Source organism: Lucilia sericata, unplaced genomic scaffold (genome assembly GCF_015586225.1).
Source record: "Lucilia sericata isolate MDLA Ls3-8-SP2 unplaced genomic scaffold, ASM1558622v1 Contig000041F_arrow, whole genome shotgun sequence".
Classification (NCBI taxonomy): Eukaryota; Metazoa; Arthropoda; class Insecta; order Diptera; family Calliphoridae; genus Lucilia; species Lucilia sericata.
In genome coordinates this window covers 131,010-153,747 of record NW_023994079.1, presented here as the reverse complement: position 1 = coordinate 153,747, position 22,738 = coordinate 131,010, and the positions used below count along the sequence as shown (strand labels likewise).

Genomic DNA, 22,738 nt, shown 5'->3' with positions numbered 1-22,738 from the left:
GCCTTGTGGAGGTGCGGGGAGCTTAGAGAGGTAGAAGTTAAACAAAAGTGGCGATAGTACTCCACCTTGAGGTACGCCTTGTTTAACTCTACGGGGCATTCCCCGACAGCCGGTTCTACGTACCGGAATGACCCGAATTATTCGGCCAAGGGCTGTCAACCCCAGCAACAACAATACAATTTTCTGCAGCGGAGCAACATCTTTCGGCATTGCTGCTCCGCATCCTTTTGGTCCGTGCCGGAATTGAATTAAATCCCAGACCATGGTTCTGCACAGTTTGCAGAACCGACTGCACCATATGTCCATCCAATTAAGGTGCAAATCTTGTTTGGGCTGGTGTCATCTCAGGAACTGCTCCGGACTTAATGATCATCGAGAGTGGTCGGAAAATTTCGTCGCCCCATGCTGCTTACAACAACTTCGAAATTCATCAGCGCCGTCGACAACAACATCGTCATCTTCCTACGCTACCCCTCCGCCCTCTCCCTTGCAATCACAACAACAGCAGCAGCAACAACAACTACCGTCGCCGCTAACACCCTCGATTACACTCCGGAGACCTGGGATGATATCCATATTGCAGTTCAACTGCAATGGCCTCCAAATTTCACTCCATATCCTCGAAGTCAGTTAACAATTTTCCGTAGGTAGTCCGTATGCTCTTCATCATCTTTTGATGCTCTCAAAATATCATCGATATATGAAAAATAGAAGTCACGTAAAATGTCATTAATGAACCGCTGAAACGTTTGTTCGGTATTACTAAGACCGATTGTAATTCGAGTGAATTCAAATAACTCGAATGTAGTTATAGGAACTTTTAGGAACTTCGCTCTCTTCAACTGGTATTTGAAAATATGTTTTAAGCAAGCCAATTTTGGAAAATATTTTCTTACCGGCAAGCATGTATGCGAAAACTTGAATATGAGGAACGGGATCCCCATAGTGTTGCCACATATTTTTGGCACTATATGAAGGGGACTGGAACAAGAACTTTTGTATAGTCGACAAATACCAAGATAAAGCATGTACTCAAACTCTTGTTTGGCAGTTTTTTATTTTTCTGGAGACTATCTATGTGCTTTGGCATACACCTGTGACCCAGTTCTCTCTATGTGAGGAGAACTGACGGCAGTTTATCGCTAGGTATTGTGAATTCCTTAAGGATTGATTGAAACTTGCCAGAATCGCATCAAATGCTTTTTAAATTGAAATCTTGAAGCTTTGAAGAAATGCCAGTCGTTTTCTGAATCTAGTAAGCAGTTATTTTTGACATCAACTAGTAATCCATAGTGTTTAAGAAAGTCTGATCCTATTATTGGATATGTTACAATGACCAGAGGAAACGCAGTTTATAAAATTTTTACCATATGTTCGAATTTTTGTATTGTTGGCAGCACAAAGGACAAAATGAGTTTGGGAGGTTTGATTTTTCTTCGTCTGTGGCAGGATATACAGTGTCTTGAATGTACAGGCGATTTATTTGTTGGCTAACTTCACACGTCATCATAGGTAAAGTGCATAGTTGTTATCCGATGATTTGAATGAACATGGACATTTTTAATAATATGTTTGTATCATGAAGTTTTAAAACAATCCCAGGAAAAATTGTATTAGTTCTACAACTAGTTCTAGAACACATGATTTTAGCCTGAACTCGTTCTAGTTTGGCTTTGAGACCAATGATTTTTGTTCGAAATTGTCACCTTCGGAACTGGTTCTGAGGAAGCGTTATGGAGTCAACACTCGTTCTTTTGAATGCTTTTGGAACTAGTTCCTTAATCAATGATTTTTGTTTGAATTTGTCAACCTCGGAACTAGTTCCAGGGAAGCTTTACAGAACGTATAAACAAATATTTATAATATAAATTATTAAGATTAGGAGCAATTTTGAGAAACTGTTGAGGAATTTTTATTATTGCACAATGTTATTTACAAAACTTGCATACATATACATATCCTACGTAAAATTTAAGATAATTCTTCAGCACCTCTTTTTTATTTTTTATAAATTTTTTAAAATATTTTTTGTAAGGATATACGTTACAAGCAGCTAACTTTCCCTTCTCTCGGTACCATTCAATTAGGGATCTTTTTAATATCTTGTAGCTCAGTTGAATGCAAAAATATACATTTGAACGAGTTTTCTATTTCCATAAAAATAAATTTTTAATTTTTTGACATTTTTTTCAATTGATTCCAAGAATTTGTTTCGGAACCAGTATGCTTTCCATTGAACTAATGTAGTAGCAATGTATAACTAGTTTCAAAGAACTAGTTCCTTGAAAACTATTTAGAAGTATTTAAGAACCACAACAATATTCAAAGAAACGGGTTCCAGAAGTAATGGCGACACCACTAGTTCCAAGGCTGTTGTTTAAGAATCTGAAGTGGTTCTATTTGCACTCGTTCTAGAACTAGTAGTTTTTAGAACAAGAAAAATCATAGTTTCAATTATTTGTTTTTTAGTGTTTTGTTTGTTTATAAACAAAAATTTGCAATTTTTTATAAATTTGCGTTCGCGTACTTTTTTGGATATTTTTTGATTGAAAGTAAATTAAAAATTACTCTCTATCATAAAGTTACTGGATATTTCTTGCTGGAAAGTACGCGAAAAGACCTATTATTGCTAGCGATAGTCAATTTCTTTACGTAAAGCTTATGATTTTTAAAATTTAAAACTTAAAAAATGGCGCGTTTTCACATCTTTTGCTCTTAAAAACTAAATTAACGATGTGATCGGGGAAAACTAAAAATATATTCGTACTCTATCGACTATAATAAAACGGAATTGGTATATGAGAACCCCTGCATTTTTTTTGGTGTATCACTGTGAAATTATTTACACAAAACCAAAATTAACATTTTTTCAGTATTTTTTATGTCCAGATTATTTTGTTTTGTCCAGCTTTTTAAAACCCAATGTCCAGCTTTTTGCGAATCGGAATCTGGCAACCCTACTTCCACGCCTTGTGGAGGTGCGGGGAGCTTAGAGAGGTAGAAGTTAAACAAAAGTGGCGATAGTACTCCACCTTGAGGTACGCCTTGTTTAACTCTACGGGGCATTCCCCGACAGCCGGTTCTACGTACCGGAATGACCCGAATTATTCGGCCAAGGGCTGTCAACCCCAGCAACAACAATACAATTTTCTGCAGCGGAGCAACATCTTTCGGCATTGCTGCTCCGCATCCTTTTGGTCCGTGCCGGAATTGAATTAAATCCCAGACCATGGTTCTGCACAGTTTGCAGAACCGACTGCACCATATGTCCATCCAATTAAGGTGCAAATCTTGTTTGGGCTGGTGTCATCTCAGGAACTGCTCCGGACTTAATGATCATCGAGAGTGGTCGGAAAATTTCGTCGCCCCATGCTGCTTACAACAACTTCGAAATTCATCAGCGCCGTCGACAACAACATCGTCATCTTCCTACGCTACCCCTCCGCCCTCTCCCTTGCAATCACAACAACAGCAGCAGCAACAACAACTACCGTCGCCGCTAACACCCTCGATTACACTCCGGAGACCTGGGATGATATCCATATTGCAGTTCAACTGCAATGGCCTCCAAATTTCACTCCATATCCTCGAAGTCAGTTAACAATTTTCCGTAGGTAGTCCGTATGCTCTTCATCATCTTTTGATGCTCTCAAAATATCATCGATATATGAAAAATAGAAGTCACGTAAAATGTCATTAATGAACCGCTGAAACGTTTGTTCGGTATTACTAAGACCGATTGTAATTCGAGTGAATTCAAATAACTCGAATGTAGTTATAGGAACTTTTAGGAACTTCGCTCTCTTCAACTGGTATTTGAAAATATGTTTTAAGCAAGCCAATTTTGGAAAATATTTTCTTACCGGCAAGCATGTATGCGAAAACTTGAATATGAGGAACGGGATCCCCATAGTGTTGCCACATATTTTTGGCACTATATGAAGGGGACTGGAACAAGAACTTTTGTATAGTCGACAAATACCAAGATAAAGCATGTACTCAAACTCTTGTTTGGCAGTTTTTTATTTTTCTGGAGACTATCTATGTGCTTTGGCATACACCTGTGACCCAGTTCTCTCTATGTGAGGAGAACTGACGGCAGTTTATCGCTAGGTATTGTGAATTCCTTAAGGATTGATTGAAACTTGCCAGAATCGCATCAAATGCTTTTTAAATTGAAATCTTGAAGCTTTGAAGAAATGCCAGTCGTTTTCTGAATCTAGTAAGCAGTTATTTTTGACATCAACTAGTAATCCATAGTGTTTAAGAAAGTCTGATCCTATTATTGGATATGTTACAATGACCAGAGGAAACGCAGTTTATAAAATTTTTACCATATGTTCGAATTTTTGTATTGTTGGCAGCACAAAGGACAAAATGAGTTTGGGAGGTTTGATTTTTCTTCGTCTGTGGCAGGATATACAGTGTCTTGAATGTACAGGCGATTTATTTGTTGGCTAACTTCACACGTCATCATAGGTAAAGTGCATAGTTGTTATCCGATGATTTGAATGAACATGGACATTTTTAATAATATGTTTGTATCATGAAGTTTTAAAACAATCCCAGGAAAAATTGTATTAGTTCTACAACTAGTTCTAGAACACATGATTTTAGCCTGAACTCGTTCTAGTTTGGCTTTGAGACCAATGATTTTTGTTCGAAATTGTCACCTTCGGAACTGGTTCTGAGGAAGCGTTATGGAGTCAACACTCGTTCTTTTGAATGCTTTTGGAACTAGTTCCTTAATCAATGATTTTTGTTTGAATTTGTCAACCTCGGAACTAGTTCCAGGGAAGCTTTACAGAACGTATAAACAAATATTTATAATATAAATTATTAAGATTAGGAGCAATTTTGAGAAACTGTTGAGGAATTTTTATTATTGCACAATGTTATTTACAAAACTTGCATACATATACATATCCTACGTAAAATTTAAGATAATTCTTCAGCACCTCTTTTTTATTTTTTATAAATTTTTTAAAATATTTTTTGTAAGGATATACGTTACAAGCAGCTAACTTTCCCTTCTCTCGGTACCATTCAATTAGGGATCTTTTTAATATCTTGTAGCTCAGTTGAATGCAAAAATATACATTTGAACGAGTTTTCTATTTCCATAAAAATAAATTTTTAATTTTTTGACATTTTTTTCAATTGATTCCAAGAATTTGTTTCGGAACCAGTATGCTTTCCATTGAACTAATGTAGTAGCAATGTATAACTAGTTTCAAAGAACTAGTTCCTTGAAAACTATTTAGAAGTATTTAAGAACCACAACAATATTCAAAGAAACGGGTTCCAGAAGTAATGGCGACACCACTAGTTCCAAGGCTGTTGTTTAAGAATCTGAAGTGGTTCTATTTGCACTCGTTCTAGAACTAGTAGTTTTTAGAACAAGAAAAATCATAGTTTCAATTATTTGTTTTTTAGTGTTTTGTTTGTTTATAAACAAAAATTTGCAATTTTTTATAAATTTGCGTTCGCGTACTTTTTTGGATATTTTTTGATTGAAAGTAAATTAAAAATTACTCTCTATCATAAAGTTACTGGATATTTCTTGCTGGAAAGTACGCGAAAAGACCTATTATTGCTAGCGATAGTCAATTTCTTTACGTAAAGCTTATGATTTTTAAAATTTAAAACTTAAAAAATGGCGCGTTTTCACATCTTTTGCTCTTAAAAACTAAATTAACGATGTGATCGGGGAAAACTAAAAATATATTCGTACTCTATCGACTATAATAAAACGGAATTGGTATATGAGAACCCCTGCATTTTTTTGGTGTATCACTGTGAAATTATTTACACAAAACCAAAATTAACATTTTTTCAGTATTTTTTATGTCCAGATTATTTTGTTTTGTCCAGCTTTTTAAAACCCAATGTCCAGCTTTTTGCGAATCGGAATCTGGCAACCCTACTTCCACGCCTTGTGGAGGTGCGGGGAGCTTAGAGAGGTAGAAGTTAAACAAAAGTGGCGATAGTACTCCACCTTGAGGTACGCCTTGTTTAACTCTACGGGGCATTCCCCGACAGCCGGTTCTACGTACCGGAATGACCCGAATTATTCGGCCAAGGGCTGTCAACCCCAGCAACAACAATACAATTTTCTGCAGCGGAGCAACATCTTTCGGCATTGCTGCTCCGCATCCTTTTGGTCCGTGCCGGAATTGAATTAAATCCCAGACCATGGTTCTGCACAGTTTGCAGAACCGACTGCACCATATGTCCATCCAATTAAGGTGCAAATCTTGTTTGGGCTGGTGTCATCTCAGGAACTGCTCCGGACTTAATGATCATCGAGAGTGGTCGGAAAATTTCGTCGCCCCATGCTGCTTACAACAACTTCGAAATTCATCAGCGCCGTCGACAACAACATCGTCATCTTCCTACGCTACCCCTCCGCCCTCTCCCTTGCAATCACAACAACAGCAGCAGCAACAACAACTACCGTCGCCGCTAACACCCTCGATTACACTCCGGAGACCTGGGATGATATCCATATTGCAGTTCAACTGCAATGGCCTCCAAATTTCACTCCATATCCTCGAAGTCAGTTAACAATTTTCCGTAGGTAGTCCGCATGCTCTTCATCATCTTTTGATGCTCTCAAAATATCATCGATATATGAAAAATAGAAGTCACGTAAAATGTCATTAATGAACCGCTGAAACGTTTGTTCGGTATTACTAAGACCGATTGTAATTCGAGTGAATTCAAATAACTCGAATGTAGTTATAGGAACTTTTAGGAACTTCGCTCTCTTCAACTGGTATTTGAAAATATGTTTTAAGCAAGCCAATTTTGGAAAATATTTTCTTACCGGCAAGCATGTATGCGAAAACTTGAATATGAGGAACGGGATCCCCATAGTGTTGCCACATATTTTTGGCACTATATGAAGGGGACTGGAACAAGAACTTTTGTATAGTCGACAAATACCAAGATGAAGCATGTACTCAAACTCTTGTTTGGCAGTTTTTTATTTTTCTGGAGACTATCTATGTGCTTTGGCATACACCTGTGACCCAGTTCTCTCTATGTGAGGAGAACTGACGGCAGTTTATCGCTAGGTATTGTGAATTCCTTAAGGATTGATTGAAACTTGCCAGAATCGCATCAAATGCTTTTTAAATTGAAATCTTGAAGCTTTGAAGAAATGCCAGTCGTTTTCTGAATCTAGTAAGCAGTTATTTTTGACATCAACTAGTAATCCATAGTGTTTAAGAAAGTCTGATCCTATTATTGGATATGTTACAATGACCAGAGGAAACGCAGTTTATAAAATTTTTACCATATGTTCGAATTTTTGTATTGTTGGCAGCACAAAGGACAAAATGAGTTTGGGAGGTTTGATTTTTCTTCGTCTGTGGCAGGATATACAGTGTCTTGAATGTACAGGCGATTTATTTGTTGGCTAACTTCACACGTCATCATAGGTAAAGTGCATAGTTGTTATCCGATGATTTGAATGAACATGGACATTAAATGTAAAATTTTTATTATGGATTTTGACAGCCTGCTTATATCAAAGTCTATATATAAAAAACTATCAATTGTTCTCTCTCATTCTCTTACATTAATTCAGCTTTCTTTTTTGTTGTGTTACTTTGTGTTTTTTTAAAGTCTTAAACAATTCTTCTTTGCAGATGGTTTCTTTCGATTCCATATATTCATCTAATATGGAACAAAAGTAAAAGATTCATATTTGTTTTCTGCAGGGGCCCTTTACAATATGACAAATATGGTTTAGGATGTTACTCTCGATTGATCCAACCAATGTGTGGTTTTATCTGCAGTAATTCCGGAAGTTAGAAATTAGGATTCCTGCTGGTGAAACCGTAGCTTGTGATTTTGACGCCAAAAACGAGGTACAGTAACTTCGGAGTTAATAAAATATTTTTTTATATTTTTTTCAAATTATGTAAAAGTATAAATCCCATTAATTTAAAATAAAATAAATTAAAACTTAAATATTTTAAAAACTAAATTTCAAAGTTTTAATACGTCAAGTATCAGTATACCAAAATTGGTACATACGAAGTGGGCGTGGTAGGGAGCTGAAGACCGTTCCAAAAAAAAATTAATTTTTCTCGTGTTCAGTTTATTAATACGCATCATTTGAGAAGTATTCCTACATAATATTCTTAAAAGGATTGTTCCACGGGACACTTTAATGAGCATGCTTTGATCCAAATTCTTTTACACATTTAATTCGCAAATGTACCGTTTTTTTCATTTTTTACAAAATATTTGCATCAATTCTTCAAAATGTTGAATATATTCTGATATATGTATGTATGTGAGCCTGTTTCATTGATATATAAATATACATACAGTCAAAATCGCTTATAACGAACTCGATTATGACTAATTCTCAGTTATTACGAACTATTTCTCAAGTCCTGACATTTTCATAACTATTTTATACAAGAAACATCTCTTATATCGAATCCTTGGACAAAACTAAGTGCTTTTTCAGTCCCTCAAGTACAATTTCATAAATTTTTTTATTTTATAAAGAACTTCAAAAATTATGTGTTGATATCATAATAAACTATTCCACTTTGCTGCGGGTAGTTACCTTGAGTCTTCGGGCACGGTGCAGAGGCTTAAGCATCCTAAGGATGTGAACTAAGAACTACCCTCCACATACCTCACAGCGTCTGTCCTCTATATTAAGAGCGGCTGTGGGGTAAATGACCATCTTCGGTCGCCTAGCGATCATGACCTCAATTTGGTAGCGTCTGTTCCCTTAGTTAGGGCGGCTACCAAATCCTCCCTTTCTTTTTGATGTCGGTCCGGGACTGTGGTTTGGTTTACCTAGGCAACATACCTAGCGTCTGTTTCCTATGTTAACAGCGGCTGGAAGGTACAATCTGGTTCTGTCAGTCCGAATGTTTTTGTTCGAAACTAAATCTAGGTTGCGTCTAACTCATATTGAGCGGCATCCTGGTCTGCGTCTGACTCCAGAGGAGCGGCAGTGTCTTCTTCATACCTGTGGTAGAGGTATAAACTACCAAACATGAGGGCATCCGGGGAAATAAAATATCTGATGAATGCGCAACCAAAGGGTCGTCTCTAGACTTAACCCTTGCGCAACATATATACACACTCCCCTGACGATCCTATCAAAACTGATTAATGAATGGGCTTTGAGTGAGACGGATCTCAGGTGGTCAAATATCACCACTTGTAGAATATCGAGACTGCTCTGGCCCACTCTGACAACAGATAGGACTAGGACTTTCTTGTCTCTTAGTAAGAACTCGTTTAGGCTTCTAACTGGTATAATTATTGGGCACTGTATGATTGGACATATGTCGGAACGTATGGGCTACCCAAATCATACTTCTGTAGAAGCTGCTTAGAAGAAGAAGAAGTGGAATCGGTACAACACCTTCTATGTGGCTGCCCAGCCTTACAAGAACACAGACTACTCTATCTTGGTAGAGCTCTTTTCCAAGATCTAGACTGTCTCAGAGATGCGTCACTAATAAACATGATCGGTTTTATTAAAAGCTCCGACTGGTTTACACGGAGACCGAACGAACCAAGTTCTCTCAATATTAGGGAATGGTAATTCTAAGGGTATCACAATGGTCCACAAGGCCTAAGAGTAAACTCGCTTGCTAGCGAGCGTAACCTAACCTATTCCACTTTGTTTGAAAAAACTTAAATTTGTTCAGAACTACATATATGAACAAATAAAATCAGTTGTAGTTTTTTATTGAAACTCTACAATAAATTTATAATCCATGTTATTTTAATTACGGAAAATGACACGTTATATTTTGATCTTCAAAAATTTCAGCCGTCTGAATACGAACTTCGCTTATTTTGACTGGTTCCCCAGAGTTCGTTATAAATGGGTTTGACTGTGTATGATTTGTATAATGTGACTTAAAATTAAATACTATAAGGCAAAATTAATTTGTAACTTACTGGTCATCTATATTGCCGCATATAATTTTGTTAATATCTGTCACCTTAGCTGAGCAATTTTGTTTTATAAGGTTCATGTTTACTTTACATCCAGGACCCAAAGATAAAGCAGCCACAGAGTTCATATCTAAATAACATAATTTATTATGTATTATTAAAATTATTTTAAATTTAATACTATTTTTACTATGAGTAAAATACTTGTGGACTTATTCATAACAAAATACGCTAAGTAACAAGCTGTTTCGTTTTGCTTTGTCAAATTTCACATAAAAAAGTTAACAGCAAGTTAGTTAGCAGCTCGTTTTTGTTAAATGTATGTACATTAGGGTGATCGACTCAACCGGTTTTAAAACCGTTTTTTTTTTCTCTACTGTCGGTTTTTATTTTTTTTAAAGAAGTTTTATTATTTTTTTTTTATTTTTCCAATTATTTAACAAATTTTATTAGTAAAATTAATACGAAATTGTTTGATAACATTTTGTTTTGAGTTAAATTTTATCAATCTTAAGAATATATTCCAATTACATGAATAATAGAATACTTAAAATTTGGGGCTGAAATTTTATGGTAGTGTTGAAATGTAATTCTCATAAGATTTTGTCAAAAACCTAGGTGATTTAAAAATAGGCCAGCTTCTAAGCTTCCTTAAGTTAAACAAGAGTGTTCCACTTTTTTTTTCCTAATTTCTATACTTAAAGAAATAACGCAAATCAGAACTGCCGGACTTAGGGTGGGTCAAAGTTGGACATTTTGTGTGGAGTGGGATATCTATGAAAAATTTTTTTAACTTAAGAATAATTTTTTTTTCCAATATTTGCACTAAATTTTCCCATATTTGTTTTTAAATTGGACGCTTTTGTTGTTTTTTTTTTTTTTTTTTTGCTCAAATGAAAGCTTAGACCATTTCCATTAAGAGCTTTGTGGATACTTATTGGGAGAGCACAGTGGACCAAATGCCTAACCTAGCGCGCAATAGTGTTTAACTCGACTTAGAACGCACATAGAATTCTGAAATTTGGAATGTGACTATAAAATTAAATGAGCTACAATATCGATAGAATGGGAATAATATTTCAAAGGCGTGGTGCATATTATAAGTATGTCAAAATACAATATACTAAATATCTACAGAAGTAAGCGGGAGTAGTATTTAAAAACTTTAAAAAAAATTGAAGTTTCTTGAAAAATAACTTGAATATACCAACACTTTTCGATCTTAATTTTTTGGGGAACGATATCATAAAAATGTTACATATTTATACAATTCTATAAACATTCCTTTTAGTTAATAAATATGAAATAATTTTGTAATTAACTTCTCACGATCTTTAAAAAATCACTTCAAACTATCAAAGCATTTATATGAAATTTGCAAAAAATATTTAAAAAATTGCTCTTGTTTGACTGCTTATACCGATATTAATTTCTTAATAAACAAAAAAAAAAAAAACAAGTTTGAGTGCTATATTCGGCTGAGCCGAATCTTAAATACCCTCCACCAGCTGCTTTTATATTAATACTTTTCTAATTGATCAAATATTTGTAGAAATAAGTTTTCTCATATCTTAAATAGAAAAATCCCTAGATTCAAACAGCTCAAATCTATTACAATTCCAAGATTTATTGAACATTACCAACGCTTGGCGATTTTTATTAATTTGCATGTATGCATGTGTGTGAAAGATTTAAGGATTTTCAAAATACATATATATAATTTTGTTCTACACAAATTGATAATGCAACTAGTTAAATGCGGTTTTAGGGGCAGGACCTAGTATGGGAGATATGACCAATTATAGACCGATCGTAAAAAATTCTTTAAGCAAAACTTCTGGACATGAAAGCTATATTTCAGTAAAATTTTGTATCTATATCATAATTTAGTAATAAGTTATGTGAGTTATGAACCGATCGTGCAAAAATCTTAAAATAGAATTTTTGTATCAATAGCTTTATTTGGTAATGAGTAATGTGCATTTAAGAGATTTTCGAAAGAGGACCTTGTATGGGAGCTATGAACAATTGTGTATATAAAAACAAAATTTCAAAATTCTGTTGTGCTAAATGTATGGATATCAATTTGATTTCGGGAGGGGACCTTGTATGGGAGCTATGACCAATTATGGACCGATCGGAAAAAAATTTCACAATAATATTTCTGTGCACATGAGTAATACTTGTACCAAATTTTATATGAATGTCTTATGTTAGTAATGAGTTATGCGCGTTTAAGTGATTTTCGGGAGGGGACCTTGTATGGGAGTTATGACCAATTATGGACCGATCCAGAAAATTTTTTCTCTGAATGAATTCTATTGACATAAGATTTTAATTTGTAAAATTTTGTAAAGATTTCGACATTGTGACGGAAGTTATTAACAAAAAACCCATTTTCCGGGAATATGTACTTTTGTATGGGAGGTATATGAAATTGTGGACCGATTCTGGCAATTTTCAGCAGGAGTAAAGCTCTTGTGTAGAAACGAATGTATGCTGATTTTATAATTTTATGGAATTATCTTTCATAGTTTTCGAGAAAATTACACCAGAATGTGTAAAAAATGCTTATTTTTTTTGAGGTTGTTTCAAATTTTGATTCATAACTTTTCCCGGTGAGAACCGATTTTGCTCATTTTCCATACCAAACTGCCTAGGACAATAATAAATATTTTGGGTGAATTTCGTTAATTTTTGTTATATATATAAGTATTATATAAGTTATAAAAATTTTACCCTTAACCACAGGAACATGGTAAGTATAATAGCAGTACAAATTTTGTTTTGAAACACACAAATTTTTTCGATCAATTTCACGCTAGATTGCGCGTTTGGTCCACTGTGGAGTGGGACATCTATAAAAATATTTGAACTCAATAAGCAATGTTTTAGAGTTAATTTTTTTCACATAAGCCCCTTGCATCCCATTATGTAACTATAAATCTCGTAAAGGAAATGGTCTAAGCTTTCTTTAGAGTAAGTGCCAAATATTGAAAAAATCTTATTCTTAAGTTAAAAAATAATTTTTTTGATAGATATCCCACTCGCATCCCATTGTGGGACTATAAATACCTTAAGGTAAATTGTCTAAGCTTTCGTTTGAGCAAAAAAAAGAAAGAAAATATTGGAGTTTAAAAAAAATAATTAAAAAAAAAATTCATTTTAAAAAAATAAAAAATTTTTTGAAACATTAAAGAAATAACTATCTGAACTCCTTTGGAACATTTTTGCTAGGACTGTGAAAAGTTACACGCATTTGAATAAACCCTATATGACCAAAATGTACAATTTGAACCCCTCTAAGTCCGACAGTTCTGGACCGATAGCGCTGAAAATTTGTGTCTGGACTACTATCCAATTGTACTAACCTCGGATGACATCGATTTTTAAAGTTGGGTCACTTGACACGAAATGACCCATATACATACCCAATAAACCAAAGAACGATATGATAGCAAAAACGGTATTGCCTTATAAGGGCGATTATGATATCATATTTTTATTAGTGAAAACGATATTGTTACAATATCATTTTTTATTATTTTGTTTTCAAAAAAAAAGATACGCAAAAATCTTATTTTCGGCTTGGGGTAAGTTTTCCGTATACATATGTAATCTTAAAAAATTTCAGCTATTTGCAACAAAATAAGAATGTGAAATATGATTTATGTATGACAAAATACAGTTAATCACAAAAATAAGTATACAGAAATACTGATAATTGGTTTTATTTAAAAATGATATTATTTTTTCAAAAAACAAAAAAGTTGCACATTTATTTATTAAAAACAATTATAATAATTATTATTCACTACTTTTTTTCTGGATATTTTTTGTTATTTGAGTTCTCATTTAAGGTGAAGCTAAATAGGTGCAAAATTTATGTCACAGAAGTAAGTATACAGATTATTTCAATATATATTTGGTTTCATGATATTAACAAAATGTATGAAAATTTTACCTGTTTGAATATATTTACTTTATAATAAAATATTTTTACACAATAACTTGGAAAAAATCAACTTTTAGTTCCGAAAAATTGAAATTATTGCTCTTGTTTGACTGCTTACACCGATGTTAATATAATAGCAGTACAAATTTTGTTTTGAAAACACCAATTTCGCGCTAGATTGCGCGTTTAGTCCACTGTGGAGTGGGATATCTATAGTTAGTTAGTTAGTTAGTTAGTTTGAAAGGAGGATGTATATACATCAAATCCGAAGAAATACACCTAGGCCTCTATCGGGCCTGTTGTGCGCTCCTTAACCAGTGCCTCAGGTGGGAATCGAACCCACCACCTCCGGTCTACCAGTCTAGAACACTAACCACTAACCTACCGGAGGCCACTGGGATATCTATAAAAAAAAAAAAATATTTGAACTCAATAAGCAATGTTTTAGAGTTAAATTTTTTTTACATAAGCCCCTTGCATTCCATTATGTAACTATAAATCTCGTAAATCTCGTAACCAAAGAACGATATGATAGCAAAAACGGTATTGCCTTATAAGGGCGATTATGATATCATATTTTTATTAGTGAAAACGATATTGTTACAATATCATTTTTTATTATTTTGTTGTCAAAAAAAAGATACGCGAAAATCTTATTTTCGGCTTGTGGTAAGTTTTCCGTATACATAATTTCAGCTATTTGCAACAAAATAAGAATGTGAAATATGATTTATGTATGACAAAATACATTTAATCACAAAAATAAGTATACAGAAATACTGATAATTGGTTTTATTTAAAAAAGAATATTATTTTTTCAAAAAGCAAAAAAGTAACACATTTATTTATTAAAAACAATTATAATAATTATTATTCACTACTTTTTTTCTGTATATTTTTGTTATTTGAGTTCTCATTTAAGGTGAAGCTAAATAACTGCAAAATTTACGTCACAAAAGTAAGTATACAGATCATTTCAATATATATTTGGTTTCATGATATTAACAAAATGTATGAAAATTTTACCTGTTTCAATATAATTACTTTATAATAAAATATTTTTACACAATAACTTGGAAAGAATCCACTTTTAGTTCCGAAAATTAAAATTTTTGGTAATTGACCTGAATATTACTTATAGGAGCATTTTTGGATCGGGTATTCAATAATATTCCTTGTTAGTTCATTATGATGCATTAGAAGACGATATTTTAACTTTTAAAGTAATTATTTCTTTACAATAGATATGGAAATTCTCGACCCTTTACAAAAAAATTCAAGCCAATATCTCAATTACATTCAAAAATATGTTCATTTAAACCTGTGTCCTTTAATTTCATCTTTTTCATATTTTAGTATTAAGTATGACAGAACATACATTTGGTGTTGAATAAAATATTTTGACAATTTTTAAAAATTATTTAGTTAATTATTTTATTAAAGACTATAACATTGTATATACAATAAAAAAATTATAATTTTCTTATGAGCCACGCACAACAACACCTTAATCACCCCACACAAACCACCTTTCCCGCCCACCGAAATATAAAACACAATTTAATACAATATGATCAGTTAGTATAATAGCTTTTTTTATTTGAACTGTTTATCTTAAACATAATACAATTAATTCTTACAACCTACTTATATAGTTAATTCCTAACACTACTTATTTTCTATAAAATAATCTGTCATATCGGTATACATATCCAGAAGGTAATATAAGTCCTTTAAATCTTCCTTGTTTTGAGATGATAGAGTTTCATAACAAATCCATCTTTTTCGCATAGTTGAAAGAACAGGATCAGAAGATAGAAGTAAACTATTAAAAATATCTTCATTCTGTGATTGCTTGGAGAATTTTCTTGAGCTGAATAGTTGAACATGCTTAAAATCTCGATTCCTCGCTTCCTGGGCTTCTTCTGTTAACTCTTCAAGTGGAAGAATATTCGATTCAATTATTATTTGACCATGACACAATACTTTGTGTACTGTTGGTGTTAGTTCCCTCCATGGATACAGAGATACAAGTAATTTAGAAATTTCAGATGTATATTCCCCAAATCGATTTCCATTAATTTTATGTTTACTATTCAGTGCCATTAAAATAGTTTTAAATCTTCGAAGCAACTCCTTGTCGATTCCAGTTATTTTTGAAGTAATTTCAAAATCACGAAAAAACCTTCTCGCCGTATTACCGTCATTTGTACTATCGCAACTTGGAAGTGGTTTGTCGATGTTTAATCCCATCTGAACTTTAAATTCTTCTTGGATTCTGCTTTTTTCCGCAGCTCTCAGTTCTTTCAATTCTTCATTATTTTTTGTTGATTTAGTAAGATTCTCTGGCACACTTCTATATTTGAGGTCGTATGCTATGTGTAAAAAGTAATCCAAAAATCGTATTCTGGCATGAAGTGGTAAAATTCCGAAAGACAGGACTTCTTCATTAATACTTCTGCTTTTGTTTATATTTGAGAATTGCGACTTTTTCTCATTACATATTGAGCATCTCCAGAAGGAAGAAGTTTCTGTTATGGCATTGCTGACCTTTCCATCAATCATTGTTAAGCTTAGCTGATATGATACGTTAATAGAGAATTCCTTTATTTTTATGCAAATGGGCTCCAGTGCATTTATTTCATCTTTTAAATATTCCACTAAATCTTTTGTTGTTTTCTTTGACTCCTTTATATATTCAAATCCAATGGGTCTACAAAAATTTTTTGAACCCGGAGTTGTATTGATCCATATATCTTCAAATGAATTTCCGATGCTTGACGATGATGGATTAAGGGAATATGAACGAATTCGTAATGGCACTAATGATGACATAAATACACTTTTGTAGTCTGCTAATGTCCGACTTCCACAAGCTTGTTTGTATTCTGGAAGTGCTGATAAACCGTCACATCCCACTTACACATTAAGACAATATCACAGTTATGAATTTTCCTTAGTTGGCCTCCTGAAAAGTCTGACACAATTCTTGATGCTGTGTTTTCGAGCAAAGATGATATATCAATACAAGCTTCCACATCATTAACAGCAATAGGTGATGGTAGGACAGTTTGTTTTTTTTTTTCCTGGATCGCCTTGTATGATGGTAATATATTGTGTCCTTTTTCATGCAGAGCTTTCCTTAACTACAAAATTTTAATCGAAATTTCTTTTGATTTCCATCCACAGACTTACTTTTTACATCAAAAAGTTTTAAAAAGTTTTCAATTTTTGATATGCCTGTTTTGTCTACTTTTCTACTATATGTAGTTTTTATATAATTTGAAATGTCTTCAATTCTTTCTGGCCCTTTTGAAGATACACTACATAAAACGGAACACAACTCTTCGTACTTTAATGTAATCTTCATTGTAGATTTATTAAATATGGTACTTAAAATCTGAGAAGTTTACTTATATACCAATTCTTGTCATTTCCGATACAGGTATTCCAAAGTAAAAAATTACGAATTGTCTACCTACTAACATTTAGGACTATATTACTATAACCTGTAATTCAGTTATTGATATTTCTTATTAGTGAATGAATCGAAATTATCATTGCCTGTATATTTTTACCTACATGATCATAAACAAAACAGAACGAAATGATCTGTCGAAAAAATTTAGGTAAAAAATAGTTATACATTTCTGAAAATTTGAGCATAATAGGACCTTTCAATTATAAGGATAAGCAAACAAATAGAAAATAGGTAAATATAAGATTTAAATATGTTCTGACATATTTAATACTAAAATATGAAAAAGATGAAATTAAAGGACACAGGTTTAAATGAACATATTTTTGAATGTAATTGAGATATTGGCTTGAATTTTTTGTAAAGGGTCGAGAATTTCCATATCTAACTAAAAATAGATATTAAGGGATAAATATGGACTAAATTGTTGTAGCTATCTGCGACCCTACTAAAATTTTGATATAAATCATAGTTTTAGAAATTAAACAAATATTTAATAAATTTTCAACGCTTGTTAAATTTGTCATTTCAAATAAAAAAATGCAAAAAAAATTGAAAAGGTCAAAGGGCATCCCGCAATTCCCAAAAATAGGAATGAAAATCCCAAAAATGGGATTTTTTACATTTTTGCCCATATGGTCCACATTTCTTTCAGGGCTGGGAAAATACTTTTGGAGTAAATAGAAAACATATTGAGGTTTCCAAAACTGCTTTCAGTTTTCTGATCCCATCTTTGGGATTTTAGAACATGTCGCCCAAAGTTGAAGTTTTGATAAAAAAATAGGTCATATTCGGAAGGACGCAGTGGCAACATTTTCAAAAAATAGGACAAGTTTTTTACGCCAAAGCGTTCTGCGTAAAGATACCTTTTAGAAAACTATAAAATTGTTGTATGTATAAGAAAATTTTATTTTATTAATAAAAGAGTTAAGACACATTTTTGGAAAAAAACTGCAAAAATCTAAAATTTTTTGAATTTTTAAATTAAAAAACGTATAATTTTGGATCTGTAAATGATATTGATCTGAAATTTTTTGTATATTATTGGAAATTTTGTTGTCTAACTAACAAGAAAAATTGAGTCCATTTGGTCCAAAATTACGCCCGGTATTCAAAAAAAGGCGGACCAAGGTATGGTAAATTTTGTATCACTAAATTTTTAAATGCCTATAACTCGGATATTATAAGAGATAAGTAGTATGTCCAAGCATGTTTTTTCAAGATCTCGTCGAGCGCTTTCAGAAAATATAAAAATCTTGAAAAACAAAAAAATGGCACGAGTTTAAAAATTTTACATGTCGTAGGTACCCTACTTTGAGCCGCCACAGCGCCGTCCCTGGGGCATCTGCAGGGTTCATCTTCAAAACTTAAACTCGAATACTCCTTGGCTACGCTCACGCCAAATTTTATCCCGATCGGATCAGCCGTTTAGAAATGCCAGATTTATTTCCAAAAAATTTGGATTCTGCCCCACTGTGGGCTGGTATACCACGATATATTTAATCGGTAGTCCCAGATGTCCTTAATAGTTCCCTATTACTTGTTTATCCCAAATAATCTTAGGATCCCTGAAAACTGGTCAAGAAATTCTAGAGAGGATTTGTGGTCATTATGAAATTTTAAGGAGGGGCTGGGATTTATTTAAAAATAAAAAAACTTATATTATAAATATATGATAACACATAATTATACATATGCATTTATGCTTATTAAATACTTATTGTTAAAATTTTATACTTATCAAAACTAGTAGACCTACCTATTAAAAAAAATTAATAAAAATTTCTATAATTTCTTATAAATATATTTAGGTTCCCATAAAACGAAATGGGAAAATAAAAAAAGTATAGGAAACTTTTAGAGTATTCCTCATGTTTTTTTTAAGTTTCGTATAACACTTTGGATATCACAGTATACTGTTGTACTCTTGCGTCTACCTTAGGTAAAATATATGTATGTAGTACCTCTATAGAATTTCTTCACCAATTTTCAGGTCCACTTTTCAGGGATCCTAAGATTATTTGGGATAAACTAGTAATAGGGAACTATTAAGGACATCTGGGACTACCGATTCCATATATCGTGGTATACCAGCCCCTCCTTAAAATTCCATAATGACCACAAATCCTCTCTAGAATTTCTTGACCACTTTTCAGGGATCCTAAGATTATTTGGGATAAACTAGTAATAGGGAACTATTAAGGACATCTGGGACTACCGATTCCATAAATCGTGGTATACCAGCCCCTCCTTAAAATTCCATAATGACCACAAATCTTCTCCAGAATTTTATGTCCACTTTTCAGGGATCCTAAGATTATTTGGGATAAACTGGTAATATGGAACTATTAAGGACATCTGGGACTACCAATTCCATATATCGTGGTATCCCAGCCCCTCCTTAAAATTCAATAATGACCACAAATCCTCTCGAGAATTTCTTGACCAATTTTCAGGGCCACTTTTCAGGGATCCTAAGATTATTTGGGATAAACTAGTAATAGGGAACTATTAAGGACATCTGGGACTACCGATTCCATATATCGTGGTATACCAGCCCCTCCTTAAAATTCCATAATGACCACAAATCCTCTCTAGAATTTCTTGACCACTTTTCAGGGATCCTAAGATTATTTGGGATAAACCAGTAATAGGGAACTATTAAGGACATCTGGGACTACCAATTCCATATATCGTGGTATTCCAGCCCCTCCTTAAAATTCCATAATGACCACAAATCCTCTCTAGAATTTCTTGACCAATTTTCAGGGCCACTTTTCAGGGATCCTAAGATTATTTGGGATAAACTAGTAATAGGGAACTATTAAGGACATCTGGGACTACCGATTCCATATATCGTGGTATACCAGCCCCTCCTTAAAATTCAATAATGACCACAAATCCTCTCTAGAACTTTCTGGTCACAAACCATTTTTAATACCAATATAGTAAATTTTTCTTTTTTCTTTATATTTTTTTATTCTGAAAATATTTCAGAAATACTGGATATATGATTTTTTCAACAAATTAGAGCATTTTGACTGTTAGTTGGTTAACAGTGCACTGTTAACTGCAAAAATAGCTATGTTAAAGAATTTGGTTTGCGTCTTTACTAGTTAAATTCGAATTTATTTTCACACTCTCAAATTATTAATACTTGTACTAGTTTCCATTAATTAATACAAGTTTTTTGATTCCAATCATCCATTACACACTTCTAAATACTACCAATAATCGTCAAATGGTAACCATGTCAATAACTTACACTACATATCGGTTCCGAAATTGGTCATTGTCCAAAATAATAAGATTTTTATATTAAATCAGGCTCAATTAGTGGTATGAATTTTGAACAAGGATACGTCTTAATTTGTTGCTAGAACAAATAAAATGCCCGATCCATAAAACATGGTTATTGTCTCGGGTATATCAAGGTATGGTTAGTAGCATTTTTGTATACTTTGCAAATCGGAGGATTTGAAAAACGTGTTTAAATTAAAGGAAATATATGGAATTATCAAAATTTTCAAGTATATGTTGTAAGTATTAAGAAATCGGAGTTAAATTTCGGATTATAAGAACATACTGTGTTCAAAATGGCCAAATCCAAGCATATCGCATTATTTTAAAAATAACAACAACTTTTTCAAAAGTTAAAAATTCAACTTCTAATGCATTATTTGGAAGATTCAATGACCACCAGATCCAAAATCCGGTTCTAAAGTGGGAAAATATTTCGTAGAAATGAAAAAAAAATCTTCTACTAATTGTTTCCGGAGCCAATCGGCCCAAATTTCAAAATTTCGGATCTAAAAGTGGATTTTTTCCAAGTTATTGTGTACAAAATATTTTATTATAAAGTAATTTTATTCAAACAGGTAAAATTTTCATAAATTTTGTCAATATCATTAAACCAAATTTATATTTAAATGATCTGTATACTTACTTTTGTGACGTAAATTTTGCAACTATTTAGCTTCACCTTAAATGAGAACTCAAATAACAAAAATATCCAGAAAAAAAAGTAGAGAATAATAATTATTATAATTGTTTTTAATAAATAAATGTGTTACTTTTTTGTTTTTTGAAAAAATAATATCCTTTTTTAAATAAATCCAATTGTCAGTATTTCTGTATACTTAATTTTGTGATTAACTGTATGTATGTTTATACCCCGTTCACATGATGCAATTATTCGTCATTCACTAAATTTAACCCCAAATTAAAAACTGAATACATGATTGACCATAAAAAATTCGTGCTGCGAATTACACGAGCAGTACGTAATTCAGTTTGAATTACCTACAAATTACGAATGAATGAGTGTCATCTCTTGTTTTTATACCCACCATCACAAAAGATGGGGGGTATATTGATTTTGTCATTCCGTTTGTAACACATAGAAATATTGGTCATAGATCCACAAAAGTATATCGAGGGACTATATTCAATAGTCTCTATCTAAAATAATATAAGTTTTCAGGAGAGCATAAAAAACTGTTTATTTCGCTGGTTCATGAAGATTTTTAAATTTTTTTCTACAATATATTTGTACGAACATATCTAAGAATCTTATGTAAAAAGAATTTAAAATTTTTCATTATTTGCAAAATTATTCACAAAATTATATCAGATAGAGCTTTTTTCCTTCGAAAATTTTCATACTACTAACAGATAGAGAGTTTTTCATAGTAATAAACATTTTTTATTTGCTTTAATATCAAATTGTTAAAAAAGTGCCAGATTATAATGTTATATGGTTAAACAAGGCAGTAAAATGAAACTAATTAGTGTAATAATGAGCGAAACACATAGGTTTCATGCTAGCCAAAATCACTCTACCAAATTTTATATGGATCGGTCCATAATTGACCCATAATTAACCCAACTCCCCATATAAGGTCCCCTTCAGCAAATTACTTTAACGCTCATTACTGACTTAAAAATTTGCTAGGGATATGGTCGAATACTATTTTTTCAAATTAATTTACAATACAAAAATGTCATTCTGCCCCCTATCTTAACACAAGAAAGATAATTTTATTCAGCATTTAATTTTATTCATTAATAACAAAATCACGTAGGTACATAAAAACTAAACATTTTATTTTATAAAAATCGATGAAAAATTAAGGAGTTTATAAAAATATTTCATGATTTTACTATACAATTACTTGCATGTTTCTCGTTTTTTTTTTAATTTTCAAAAATGTTTATACTAATTTTTATAAAATGTAATAAATTTATTTAAAGATATATTAACTTTTCTTAAATAGTTATATATTTTTAAAGAAGTTCTTGAAATAAAAACTAATAAAAAACAATTAGGACGGACGGACATGTCTTATTCGACTCAA

General features: G+C 32.5%; 1 protein-coding gene across 1 annotated transcript in view; it reads right to left on the bottom strand.

Annotated features, from left to right (window-relative positions):
* Window positions 1-22,738, bottom strand: part of LOC119613948 (insulin receptor substrate 1-like) — a 209,619-nt gene that overhangs the window by 81,434 nt on the left and 105,447 nt on the right. Inside the window, exon 3 of the mRNA XM_037970026.1 lies at window positions 9,952-10,078. Within this exon, the coding sequence (XP_037825954.1) occupies window positions 9,952-10,078 (127 nt within the window). The remainder of the gene's footprint in view (window positions 1-9,951; window positions 10,079-22,738) is intronic.